The sequence below is a fragment of the Anolis sagrei genome, chromosome 2 (genome assembly GCF_037176765.1).
Source record: "Anolis sagrei isolate rAnoSag1 chromosome 2, rAnoSag1.mat, whole genome shotgun sequence".
Lineage (NCBI taxonomy): Eukaryota > Metazoa > Chordata > Lepidosauria > Squamata > Dactyloidae > Anolis > Anolis sagrei.
This window is the reverse complement of record NC_090022.1, coordinates 125,704,127-125,717,511: the sequence shown is the minus strand read 5'-3', so window position 1 is coordinate 125,717,511 and position 13,385 is coordinate 125,704,127. Positions and strand designations below refer to the sequence as shown.

Below are 13,385 nucleotides of genomic sequence, written 5' to 3'. Positions count from 1 at the left end.
ACCTCGGTCATGGCTTTTTTTATTATTGCAGCAGCATGCTTTTTATCTATGGAGAAAAGAGACCACAAGTCACTTCATGTAGATTATTCCTTCATTTTTCATTGATTATAGGAATGCAAACACTGAGGCTGTCTCAATAGAATTCTGATACAGAGCTAATCAAATAAAGTATTTTGTTTCACCTGTGAAACTCCAAGTCTCTAGTGTTAAATGCTATAAAACTGGAATGAAAGCTGACCAAGTATGCATGCCTACCCCACCCCCACTGGAGACTTTACCTTCAATTTCATTTGAGGGTATGGCTTTCATAATCAAGCCTGTGGATCGCACAGAAACTGACTCATGTTTTTCACGGTTACTCAGCAAGACCTTGAAAAAAAGCAGGATGTCAACTACCAGTATCTTTCACAGTGCATTAATTCTTAACAGAAATAATAGTTCAGCTAGCCAAGTCGTGACCAATATAAACCCTCTCTATTTGTTTATAGTGGCCTTGGTTCTTCCACAAATGTCCCAAGCTATGTAGTTTATAGCCAACATGTTGACAGACAACAGATAGAGGTATTATGACAGCATTTTCCCAATTTCGGCACCCTGGAGGTTTTGCTTGATTCTGGCCACAGGGGGGTGCTGCCACTCCATCCTCTATAATGGAGATTCTTGATCAAGACTTCCTCCTTCCTTTGTTTGCCAGTATTTCCTGGTATTTCTTTTATGGTGCCATAAAATGCTTCCCGCTTAAGCAGTGCCTAATTTCTCTACTCACAGTTCACAGCTGTTTTCGAACTGCTTAGGTGGACAGTAAGCTGGGCTGAAGGTTGGGTGCTCACCCCAACCTGGGCTTCAAACTGCCAACCTTTCAATTGATAAGATATATTGCCGCTGGTTATTAACCAGCTGTGATAAAGCCCGGCCCCTTTTGTTCCAAGTAAAGCTCCTTTTGTTCCAAGTACAGCTACTGTTTCTCCTTTGCAAAGAGGACAATTTCCAACAGGCTATTTAGTGGAGATGCAATCATTGCTTTACTTCTTTAGTTAGTACTGTAGAGTAAGGTTTCTTAAATCTTTTCCACTTGTGATCTCTTTCCAACTGAGAATTTTTTATGTGATCCTGGGCATATAGGTATATATATTTTTGTGGAGTACAGCTGAAGCATTTTCTGCAGAGTCCACTGTAAACACTAAATGTTGCTGACAGATTCATGTAATATTTAAAACAACCACTAGGTGGTATTCAAAAGCCTCTTTACTGTTGCCCAAATTTTTGTGACCCCAACACTGAGTTTGGAGTCAGGACCCACAGTTTAAGAAGCAGTTCTGCAGAGTAAACTTTCAGCATAAACGCAGGTGTTAAACCTGTGTTGAGGATGAAAAAAAGTATTGGGGGAAGGCAAAGTGATTGGAGTCAGTAGCAGGGGATGGAAATATTGAATTATTTTATTCCATGATCCACTTTCCTGCTGGTAATCCTTACTTTGGAAGCAAAGCAAGTGGTTACAGTTGGAGTCCTCTGGGCTCCAAGAGAATGAGTAAAAAAATAAAATGACGACATGGTATCATTATTCTCTATTCCAGTGATGAGAGCTACTAACACATTATGCTGGCATTCTAAGCTCAGTTATTGGTGAGAGCAAAACAATATTTTGCTGAAACTCTTTGTTGGTTCCCAGAACCTGCTTGTTCTTATCTTCACACCGTAATCTAGTTCACCTTTTTATATAATAGTGTAAGATCTGTGCCAGGAACCTCTGTGGTTGGTTTCTTTTTCACTGGGAGGTTGTCTGGAAGAGAAGGAGCCACAGATTAGGTGACACTGTTATTTCCCAGCAAGAGAGAGGGTAACATGATAGATGGAGAGAGACAGATTGATGGAAAACGTATAGTGATTTGATAACATTTGCCCATTGTAAGACTTGACAATATTGTTATAACTGGTCATTTTGTTCCTTTGGGGGAGAGTGGGTGACAGGGGTGATTGTCCTGTTATTGTCAAATTCTAAAAATAACAATAAAAATAATCTTTTTCAAATGATGTTTTTCTTTTGTGCCTGATTGTTTTAAACAGCACTTTGTGTAGCTGGCGTAGAAACACTATGTGAAGCTTTACATAAATGTAGTGAATAGTGGAGAGGAAAAGAGCCATTGAGTTTGGTGGCTCCAGTAATCCCAGAAGAGCACACACCTCAAGGAAAAGCACCTGCAGCCAGCTGACCTTTCCTCAGCCTTTCATCTGTTGAAGCACAGCTTGGCTGAAGACATGTGACACCAGATATAGAGACTGTAGTATTTGAGAAGGAAACAAACCACAATAGATAGGAAGCCCTAAAGGGAGACACAGACCTGTGGGTGGGGTGAATTCTTCAAGCGTTATATTCAATTCAATGAGGAAAATGTCCTCAGCTGGTTCTAAAGTTGCATTACTGAAGAGAAGCTGAAAAGCAGAAAAGAGGCTTTCAGAACATAGTTCCTCCCAACTGGGTGAAATATTATCAGGGATTTTTTGAAAAGTTCCATTTGATGATAAATGTTACAATGCTTCAAGAACTGAAAGAGGACACTGACCTTCACAGCATAGACTTGAAAGAAGACTGGCTGTAAACCAAGACGTAAATAGTATGCAATTACATCAATGATGAATAGATCAGAGGCCGAAGCTTTGCTTGGAGAAATGGGCTGTATGGGATCAAATACAGTTGGGTTGGGTCAGTCTAAAAATATGAAAAAACTATCTGCTTTTTCTAGCAGGCGCTAGGTGAATCGAGTAAACAAGAATGTGGAAGGCTACCTATGAATTATTCCCACACCTCATTATGTAACTATAACACTACTGAAGACACCAACACAGTATTTGCCATTGCAATCCTTTATCTCATTTTTTAACAAATTATTTAGGTTGCATCTGCACAGTATAATTAATGCAGTTTAATACCAGGAGCCCCCAGTGGTGCAATGGGTTAAACCCTAGTGCCAGCAGGACTGAAGACCGCCAGGTTGGAGGTTTGAATCCGGGGAGAGTGCGGATGCACTCCCTCTGTCAGCTCTAGCTCCCCATGTGGGGACATGAGAGAAGCTTCCCACAAGGATAGTAAAACATCAAAAACATCCGGGCATCCTCTGGGCAACGTCCTTGCAGACGGTCAATTCTCCCACACTAGAAGCGACTTGCAGTTGGCTCAATGGAATCATGGGGTTGTAATGAGGTGAGGGAACCTGTACTCTGGGAGATAAGATTTTGCAAAACTACAACTCCATTCATGGGCAGTTCATGGCTACAGTGATATAGTGATTTCAAATCAGATCCATCTTTTTAAACACCCTGAACATATGTACCAGTTTGGTATGTACAAACCCTATATCTCAACCTAGTTTAGGGAACTTGTAGAGACCATGAAAGTTCCCCAGTTCCCACACACTATGAAGCAGTTGCTGTGATTGCTGGGAGTCCATTCCTTAGTACCTCGAGAAGCAGTTGACTGATGTTCCCACCATCCTCTGTATGATTAAACTCTAGTGTGAAGGGAAATTGCAACAGGGGCACCATTTCCGCCTATCAAAATGGAGATTGCTCATGGGAAGGGCCAGGGAGGTCAGTCAATGGCTTCCTGACTGATGGAACCTTGTCAACTGCAGCAGCTCCTGCTGCCAAGTAAGTGGAGATTGGTGAGCAGGGACTGGTCTAAGTATCATTGTGTAGCCACTTAATTATGGTGGTTGTGCATTCATAATTCCTCAACAGGATGACAGCCAACACATTTAAAAATGTAACTAGGTACAGCTCTTTAAAATTATGATTAGCATATTTACCATTTTAATCTAACATCTTTTCGCATAACTTAATAAGTAAATAAAATAGCTATATTGTGAAAAATGCTACATACCACTTGTCTGTGATACATAGCACATCTAAGTAGTGAAGTCACTACTAAAGGAGCAATGTTATGCACGGTGATCAGTCATTTATCTCACGTTACATTTCCTTTGTATAGTGACTTATTTATGCCTTGGATGTTTTAAAAAATAAACTCATCACAAGCAATTCCTTACGTGGCAGTTATGTCCAAACTCTGATTTACTGGACTTTGGTCTAGGTTGAAGTTCTGGGAGCCCTGTTCCTGGCTGTCATTACATTCTCATTTGTGTTTCAATATTTCTGGTCAAGTCATGGAAGCACTGCTCGTTTCTTTTGGCATCTGGAGTACATGACAAAAAAGCCTCACTGTGGTTTATAAGGAGTACAAGCAAAAGAAAGGGCTCCTTCCTACCATGGTGGCCAGCTTTGGAATCATGTGACAGAGGGTGTTAATGTTGCTCTCGTACCATGGGTCAACTCTTCCAAGATAAGCAGCCAACTCACAAAGCTCTGTCTGGTCAGGCAGAGCATATTCCTAGAAGAAGAGACCAGATATGGTAAGCACCACACAGGTTTGGTTCCATTCAGAAGACAGGACAGTCGCAAAAGAGACATGGCACACACACAGTCCAACACAATCTAGCCATGCCTTCTTCTGCAAGCCCCTGAGCTACTCACCTCAGCAGGAGAAGAGGTGGGTTGTTCCTCTGCAACAGGCACATAGTAAAACTCCACTTTTAGCCTCCGTGTAAGAAAAGTGCGTCTGCTTTCCCGCTTCCTGTGAATGAAGAGAGAGGTGGGGAACTGCTATTTGTATTTGGGTCTTTGTCATTTCATCTCTTCTAGCACATCCTGGTGGGTCCCCTTTTTTTGTTGGATACTTAAGCATGTAACATTTGGACAGCCACAAATCTGGTTTGCTGGAAACAATGTCATTCTCTAGCCAGGTTGAAGGAGAATTATTCCCCACAGAACACTTACGAATGTGTCTTCTCTATTCTTCTCCCAATCATATAATGAACTTCAGTTTAGACAAAGATATATTATTTTCCCCAATATACACCTTTTCTCAACCATACCACAGTGACCTGCAAGAATGAGAAATTTCTGCAGAGTTCTGAAGAGTTTCTTCTCCAGTTCAGGTTAGCGAGAAACTGACTGTTCAGGTCAACCTGATCCAGTAGCTGGAACACTTCCCTTGACACAAAACATTTTGACTCAGAAATAAGGAGGACTTTCAACTAATCAGCAGTGAGTGATGCTCTCACTGTCTCAAATGGTCTAATATGACTCAAATGGTCTAGGCAAGGGGAACTAAGGCTCGAGGGCTGGATACAATCCTCCAAGGTCATTTAACCGGCCCTCGCTAAGGGTCAACGTAAGTCTGAAACAACTTGAAAGCACACAACAACAACAACAATCCAATCTCATCAGCCAAAAGCAGGCCCACGCTTCCCATTGAAATACTAATAAGTTTATATGTGTTAATATTGTTCTTCATTTTAATTATTGTATTGTTTTTAAGTGGGTTTTTTTTTTTTGCACTACAAATAAGACATGTGCAGTGTGTATAGGGATTCATTCATTTTTTTCCAAATTATTATCTGGCACTCCCAATAGTTTGAGGGACTGTAACCTGGCCCTTTGTTTAAAAAGTTTGAGAACCCCTGGTCTAGGTGGAGAATTTTTCCTTGAAGTCTGAGGAAACTGATTCAAATTAAAAGACAGATAGATAGAGATATAGATATATTCGCAAATACAAAAACAAATCACAAGAAGCAAATGGCTAAGAAGACCCATTTCATTTGCCATGTCAGGGAAATAAAAAATCCTTATGAAAAAGAATGTGCTAATGGTTGGGATTCAACCCCACACTGCCCAAGTCTGAAATCCTCAATGAGTAATAGTTTAGTTAGCTAAGTATGGACTAAGGGTTTCCCTTCCCTCATGTCTCTTGAATGACAGTTAGGAATGTATCTTTTTCTTCTCTCTTCTCTCTTTCTGCTCTCATTCTGATTGCTTGTTTAAAATGGATACTTTTCTACTGCAAGCTTTTTGAATCTGACTTCTGCCTTCTTCTCACACTTTAGTATGGAGGGTATGTGCTGTGTGCTTTGAGATCTCTCTCTAAGTGTGTGTCAGAGAAATGTAGTGATTTGTGTTTTTCCCTCTCTTAAAACCTTAGAAGAGATGGGTCTTGGGGTAGCTCAAACCCGCTTCCTTACCAAGAAGAAATGTAGTTAGTTCTTTATTATTGTAAATAAACCTTTTGTGATTTTTAAGATTGGACTCTGCATCTTGGCCTGCCTAAGCTCTTAATTCTTTACAGCCACATCACACAGCACTTTACCAGCTAATGAGATGAATGCTCAACCTTTGTATCCTGTTTGTTTTTGGATGCTCTACTTTATTTTAGGGTAACTTTCCCTAACACTGATAAAAAGGAAGACACCAATTAGCCAAAGGAAGCTCTGGTTACTGTGTGCCTTCAAGGCATTTCTGACTTATGGCTGTCCTAATGCAAACCTATCACAGCAGCGTTTTCTTGGCACAATTTGCTCTGGCCTTTTCCTAAGCCTTATCTAAGATCACTCAATGGGTTTCATGTCTCAGCAAGAATTCAAACCCTAGTCTGCCAATGGCCTAGTCCAACATTCAAACGACTATACAGTGCTGACTCTCTTGGAGATGGCTCTAGCTTCTTGTTTTGTAGAGCGATTATGCAGAGCTGCAAGTTGCTCTCTTCAATTTTCTTAAATAGATGGATTTTAGAGTGACGGATCTGCATTATCCTTACCTCAAGGAATAATATGCCTGCGCAAGGCGCCCCAAAACTCTGTCATCACCCAGCACCAAGACACGAGCTGTGTGCAGTCTCTTCATTGTGGCCATAGGTTCCATGGTACTACAACCAGATTTCCGGTGCAGCTTCTCAGTAGGCTTTGTCCCTTCCCCACTGCAGCCACTCTGTAGGAAAGATAAGCTATCCAGAGAAGTTCCCTTCTTCTTCATGCATCCCTTTCTCTGGAGCCGAGAACGCTCAGCTTCAGCAGTGCAGAAAGATGACATTTCATTACTTGGCAGGGCCAGATCCCGTTCAATTCCACTGTCATTGGAGAGCACAGAGAAACGTGTCTGCTCACAGCAGTCATATTCTGACAGCAGGTCTTGGAATTCAAAGCTATCGAGTTCTGGGTTCAGAGAATCCTGCTCACAGGACTGACTTGGTGAACGAAGGAACAGCACCAGCTCCTTCCCTGAAAAATTGAGATTGGTTTGAGGTTTTCTAAATACTCTCACAAAACTAAAAGCACAGTATTATGCAAAGTGGAACTAGAACAGTGATACAGGAATAGGGTTTTCTACCCACCCACCCCCACCCGCATCCTCCAACTTTCTATGCCAGGATATTGTGATCTTGAGCCATGGGAGCAGCATATGTAAATGGGATGCAGATTACCTCCTGGTGCTAAAATACTTTTAACAATGAACAAAAATGGCCTTGGGAAAACATATTATCTCTTTCCTGGGACCATACTACTTCAAACAAGAAGCTGTGTTAGTCCCTTGCAGCATAAAAAGGAGAAAGGAAAGGGAAGAAAACAAAAGAAATGGGTCTGTATCTTTAAGACTGGTTTGCATTTTTACATGAGCTTTCATGGATGCAAACCCACTTCTTTGCATGTAGTATCATGCATTCAAATAGGGAGCACAGTGGCACAATGGGTTAAATCCTTGTGTCAGCTGAATGAGATGGGATCTGCACACATTATTCGCTGATACATCACACAGTCCTAGATACTTGGGAAGTGTTTGACGTGTGATCCGCTACAACAGCCAGCCTAGTGTCTGCTGTGGACTCATCTTGTTGTGTTTCAAATAATAATAATATAACTATCTCCCCTCGGGGACTCAGGGTGGTTTCCACAGATAACATAAAACATACAGAGTAGCCATTAAAACATAAACATGATCTATTAACAATATCCTATGCATTAAAACAAACCAATTTAATAAACCATTGTGAAAATACGAACCGATACATCTTAAAGGTACTGCTACATTTTCCCTCCCTCTTATTTCCCCCTTTTTGTACTACCTAAAAGCAACATAAATATTCTAAAGGTGTCGGGTACTATCTGATCTTGGAAGCTAAGCAGAGTGAACTCTGATTAGAATTTGGATGGGAGACTACCCATGGATGAATACCAGGTTATATTTCAGTGGCAAGAATTGGCCAAACCACCTCTGAGTATTCCTTGCCTAAGAAAAACGTAATGGGGTTGCCAGAAGTTGAAGGCACACACACACACACACACACAACATCAAAAACAGAAGTGGACAATTCCAGGTTAATCTGTTTCTCCATGAAAAAAGGAATCTCTGAACATAAACCTAGCATATGAGGGCATTCTTGTTGAGCCCACATACTCAGTGTTCACAGGAATTTTGCACTTTTGAAATAAACCTGTACTGCCACACAAATTGGTACAGGAATAAGAAGCTGATGCACTCCCAATATTTCAGATCAGGTCCCAGAATATTCAATGATCAATGGTAAGGGGTTGTGCGAGTTAATGAAGTCATGGGGTGGTACATTTTCCCTATCCCATCCAGAGGAATTGTGGCTATAAGCTATGGTCCATGTCATTCTTTGGACACTTACAAAGCTGGTCTTCATCTCTCCACAAGTGAAAACTAATCCTTGGATTGGGCAAAGGAATGCCAGGACTTCTCTCTCCTTCATCCTTCTGTACATCTGTGGGACATAGAGATGTTCTTGTTAATTTACTCATCTGGGAGTGTACTGTGGATAGCAGCCTGCAAAAGCAGACAAATACACTGGAGAGGAGTCTATATATTTTGAGGAACAGCTGCTGCTCACTTGCCCTGTATGAACACTTAGCCCACTGTTACAGAGCTAATGGAAAAAAAAGGTTAAAAGCATCCAGCCAGTGGCTAATCCTTCCAAATTTGTTTTTATATGTTTTTTATTTCAACTGCTGGTTTAATCTTATAGTCATGTTCTTCCTATATTTGCGATGGTACACCATCCAGAGAACTCAACAGCTCAAAAGTAAGATAGACAGCAAATAAGCCACTTTTTAAGGGCTATGACCAACAACAGTTTCAGCAAGTCAGATAAGAGAGGCCCATGTTAATCAGAAAACACATTTTGATATTACCTTTTATGTTGAAAATGAAATGCTTATTGTGGTTAGGCCAGTTGCCAAGAACAAACAAATAAAAATCCGCACATCCTGATTGTGGTTCTTTTCCCCCTCTGGTTAATATTGCATCATTTAATTTTGGTTCTCAATGTTTCTTGTAATTTCATGTACAAATACTCTCTTATATTCCTTTTTTTTAAAACCCTTAAATAAATAAATAAATAAATAAATAAATGGAATATGTTGATTTCTTTGTCTGCTTTATGATGTGAATTATGACATTGTGGATATGTCCAAATCCCCTCACAGCCCATTTTGCAAGCCTCACATGATATCCTGTTTATGTCTCAATTTTCAGTAGAACCACACTGCTATAGTGATCAAGTGTAATGAAGCTATTACTGTGTCAGTTTCCAAAACCTGATCTGGTCTTTCTAGATAATCTATTCCAGTGAATTCATTAACACGGGAAAATGCATGTGTGTTTGTGTGATGTTGCTCCAAGAAAACAAACACAGCAAGAGCTCTATTGCACTGTATCCCTACTACATAGTATCTTTAGAGTTGTTGTTTTTTTAACTCTGTAGCTGCTAAGACGTAATACGTCTTCATTTGGAAAGATCAACCCTTCCCCCCCACGAACACATACAGCTCAATCTGAGAAAAGTGAAGAAAAGTTTCCAACAACATCCCACAACTTTCTTTTCTGTCCCTTTCCTCTTGCGACTTCTTCCCAAGATAAAAATGACTGGTGAGTGAAATTCACTGCTCCGTTGCTAAGGCTATAGCTTTTTTTAAAAAAAAAATAGGAAGGAAGGGTTGTTGTTTTTTTAATCATGTCAGAAGCAACTTGAGAAACTGCAAGTCACTTCTGGTGTGAGACAATTGGCCTTCAGCAGAGATGTTGCCCAGGGGACACCCAGATGTATTACCACCCTGTGGGAGGCTTCTCTCATGTCCCTGCATGGGAAGCTGGAGCTGACGGATGGGTGCTCATTCCATCTCGCGGATTTGAACCACTGACCTTCAGCTCAGCAGTTCAGCCAGCACAAGGGTTTAACCCATTGCACTACCGCGGCTCCTAGGAAGGAAGGTGAACACATCTCCAAAATAGGGAGAGATTGGACATACCTAATGGCCACAATTCAAAGCATGATCAAATATACCTCTGGGTTTTAAATTGATTTTGGGCTAAGAATAAAGTACTTTGAGGAAGCTGAGGAAATAGATTGTGATTGGCAAAAAATTGTTTGGATCTTGAGAAAAGAAATCAGAATGTACAGCAACGAATGCCGCCACCTCCCAATACATTAGCCCAATGGAAAGAATCCTTAGAAGTGGAAACACATTCCACTGTTCAATTTCTGTGGCACCCTCCTTTTTTGTCTGTGGACCTCTCCTTTCTGGTCCTGTGGGCATGAGTATATACTGTATAGTCTCTTTCTTTTGTCCAGGTCATACTTAACCAAGTATACTTAGAAAAAAGGTTCAAAATGTTTGATTTATATATTTAAATTTCTAATTTTGAGTTGTTCTATAAATACACCTGATGTTGTTCATGTTTTTGTTTATTATTTGATCTGTTTGTTATGTTATGCCGGCACTGAATGTTTGCCAGTTTTCTGTTGTAAACCGCCGTGACTCCCCTCAAGGAGATAGGGCGGTATAGAAATAAAGTTTATTATTAAGCTTATTATTCATGACTAAGAACTGTGTGCAGGGTGCAAGCACTAAAGAAGGGCAGAAGGGCAGATTTCAGACTGGGCATTTTACTAGCTTTCTGAGATCCACTGGCTAAATCCTGTACAAAAAGACATAACTTTTTACACTGAAGAATTCTGAGAACAGAAAGGCTGTTATTTTCATTGATTTCAAATCAATGAAAATAACAGTCTTTCTACACAAGAATCTATTCCCAGTTGCCCCAAGCTTTCTTTTATTGCAGTATAATTTTAGCAAGGGGTCAAAGAATAAGTTTGTTCCTGGCACTACAATAAACTTTGAAATCAATTTATGACCTTCTACCAGCATAGAGTTACTAGTTGACTTAGATCTACTATCTTTCCATTCCCACTCAAAAGCTTGATACAATTTCCATTCTTCTCATAATTGACTCTGAAATTGGGCTTTTTTTTTTTTTTTTTGGTACCAAGTACTGCAAATTGCTACCCAACAGAGCAATCCTGACAAGGTCAGAGAACTAGAACAGGCTTCCTTTTATGCATGATTAAGTTTCCAGCTCTAACCCGTCACCCTAATGCACTGTCTTGGTGCAGTTTCTTTGGTAGTTACTGCTGCCAATATAGTGGAAAAACAGGCTCACAGCAAGACCCCAGGACGCAAGAAAAGCTCAATGAATTGGGTCTTTTTGTCACACCAGATTCTTAGGATTACACGTACCTTCCTCTGAAGTGCTTAGCAAGGCGGTGTAGATTTTTTTCAGTTCCTCAACATATTGATTATATTCCACATTCACCGTTCTTCCTGTATGTTCAATGGCTGCCATAATTTGCTGAAAACAAAGCTCAGTCACATCTAAGGGCATTGCCTGTCACAAGGAGAAAGAGTAATTAAATTATTGCTGGAATGATACAGACTGCAAATCGCATCCAGATTTATTTTATTTTACAGTACTTTATTGTAGATAGATTTAGACCTTGTCCATCAACTGTAGCTTTACAAACTGGAAAACAATTGTGTCACTGGACAGATATGAATGGACATCTATAATGGTATGTGACCTTACAATACCACTCAGCATAGCTCTCAGGTTTCTTGAAGTGTTTTTTTACAAACTAGATGGGTTTGTTTCAGTTGAAAGACTTATTTTTAAAATCTGGCCTTTTGCAACTCTGGCAATTTCCAGTTTTGTAAGCTGACCCTTTCCCATTCATCTTTCACCAAGACCTGTTGAAATACGAATAGACAATTCCATTTCGCTTAAGTGTTTTCCTTCTTTCTCAAGGGCAGCGGTGTTAATCTACTGCAGGAAAAAGGCGTCTTCATGATTAGCAAAATTATTATAATGTTGAGATTTCATGGTCTACAATTCATATCAGAGATCAGTGGTTCTCAACTTGGTCATTAACTTCGAGAAATCCTAACAGCTGATAAACTGACTGGGATTTCTGGGAGTTATAGGTCAAAACATCTGGGAACCCACAGGTTGAGAACCACTGTCATAGATGCATGAAATGTTGTTCATAATCTAGGGTATGGATTGAGACAGTGAGGTTATTAGGAAGTGAAATGCAGAAAGGAATGACAGCAACCACTACAATGGTCGCTTCTAAAACTGTTACTGATAAGTCCAACATCCTGGTATTAGGTGAGTTAATTAGCACATGAAATGTGATAACAATCCACTCTGCTCAGTGAAAATAGTGTCGTAAACACAATAGAGTCAACTAGAGCAAGGTTTTTTCTGTGTCAGGAGCAACTTGAGAAACCTCAAGTTGCTTCTGGTGTGAGAGAATTGACTATCTGCAAGAACATTGCCCAGGGGACACCTGGATGTTTTACCATCCTGTGGGAGGCTTCTCTCATGTCCCCGCATGGGAAGCTGGGTCTGACAGATGGAGCTCACCCCATCCCCAGATTTGAACCGCTGACCTTTCGGTCAGTAGTCTTGCCAGCAAAAGGGTTTAACCTATTGAACAACTGAGTGCTCCAATTGTATCTATACAGAAGCAAATTCTACTAGTCTCAATAAGAAGACAAGTATGCAAGTTTGCAGTTTCAAAAGTATGACCCAAAAAAGCACACAAAAGTATCTCAAAACAGCTTCACATAAATGATGGAGGAACCATCAAATGACTCAGGTACATTTCAATATTTTTAAATTGACAATACACTCAAATGTATCTCAAAGATTCAATTGCTGATATGATGTCTGCATTGCATAAAACTTTTTTATGATGTCTGCATTGCATAAAACTTTTATTTTACGATCTTTATATTGTTTTTATGATGTCTGCATTGCATAAAACTTTTATTTTACAATCTTTAGATGTGTTCAGAATGCATAATGATATTCAATCGATACTACATTAACGTCCACAGCTTCATCCTATAATATCCTGGAATTTATGAAGTTTTGTGAAATACTCTGTCAAAGAGTTCTCATGCTATAGTTTAACAGGGTGCATTAAGAAAGTCTAATTACCCATGGCTTCTACTTTAAAAGTTTCTGAAAATACATAAACCTACCACAGTCAAGTTATTTTGGCACCCAAGGGAGAAAATTCCATGCATGCCTGACCTGCACATCTTGCAGTCAAAATAAAGTAAAATGGAACAAATAATAGGTTGTTGTACGGTCAAGATATCAATTAATCTGATGTTTAAGAACAGAAAACAGAATGT

The 13,385-nt window shown here is 40.0% G+C and overlaps 1 protein-coding gene across 2 annotated transcripts in view; it reads right to left on the bottom strand.

Annotated features, from left to right (window-relative positions):
- Window positions 1-13,385, bottom strand: part of PIK3R6 (phosphoinositide-3-kinase regulatory subunit 6) — a 47,682-nt gene that overhangs the window by 4,718 nt on the left and 29,579 nt on the right. For both annotated transcript variants that reach the window (XM_067463828.1, XM_067463827.1), the window contains exons 11-19: window positions 11,421-11,568; window positions 8,516-8,608; window positions 6,647-7,106; window positions 4,528-4,627; window positions 4,262-4,384; window positions 2,562-2,672; window positions 2,340-2,430; window positions 1,710-1,780; window positions 279-369 (exon numbers count right to left, since the gene is read on the bottom strand). In XM_067463828.1, the coding sequence (XP_067319929.1) occupies window positions 279-369; window positions 1,710-1,780; window positions 2,340-2,430; window positions 2,562-2,672; window positions 4,262-4,384; window positions 4,528-4,627; window positions 6,647-7,106; window positions 8,516-8,608; window positions 11,421-11,568 (1,288 nt within the window). The remainder of the gene's footprint in view (window positions 1-278; window positions 370-1,709; window positions 1,781-2,339; window positions 2,431-2,561; window positions 2,673-4,261; window positions 4,385-4,527; window positions 4,628-6,646; window positions 7,107-8,515; window positions 8,609-11,420; window positions 11,569-13,385) is intronic.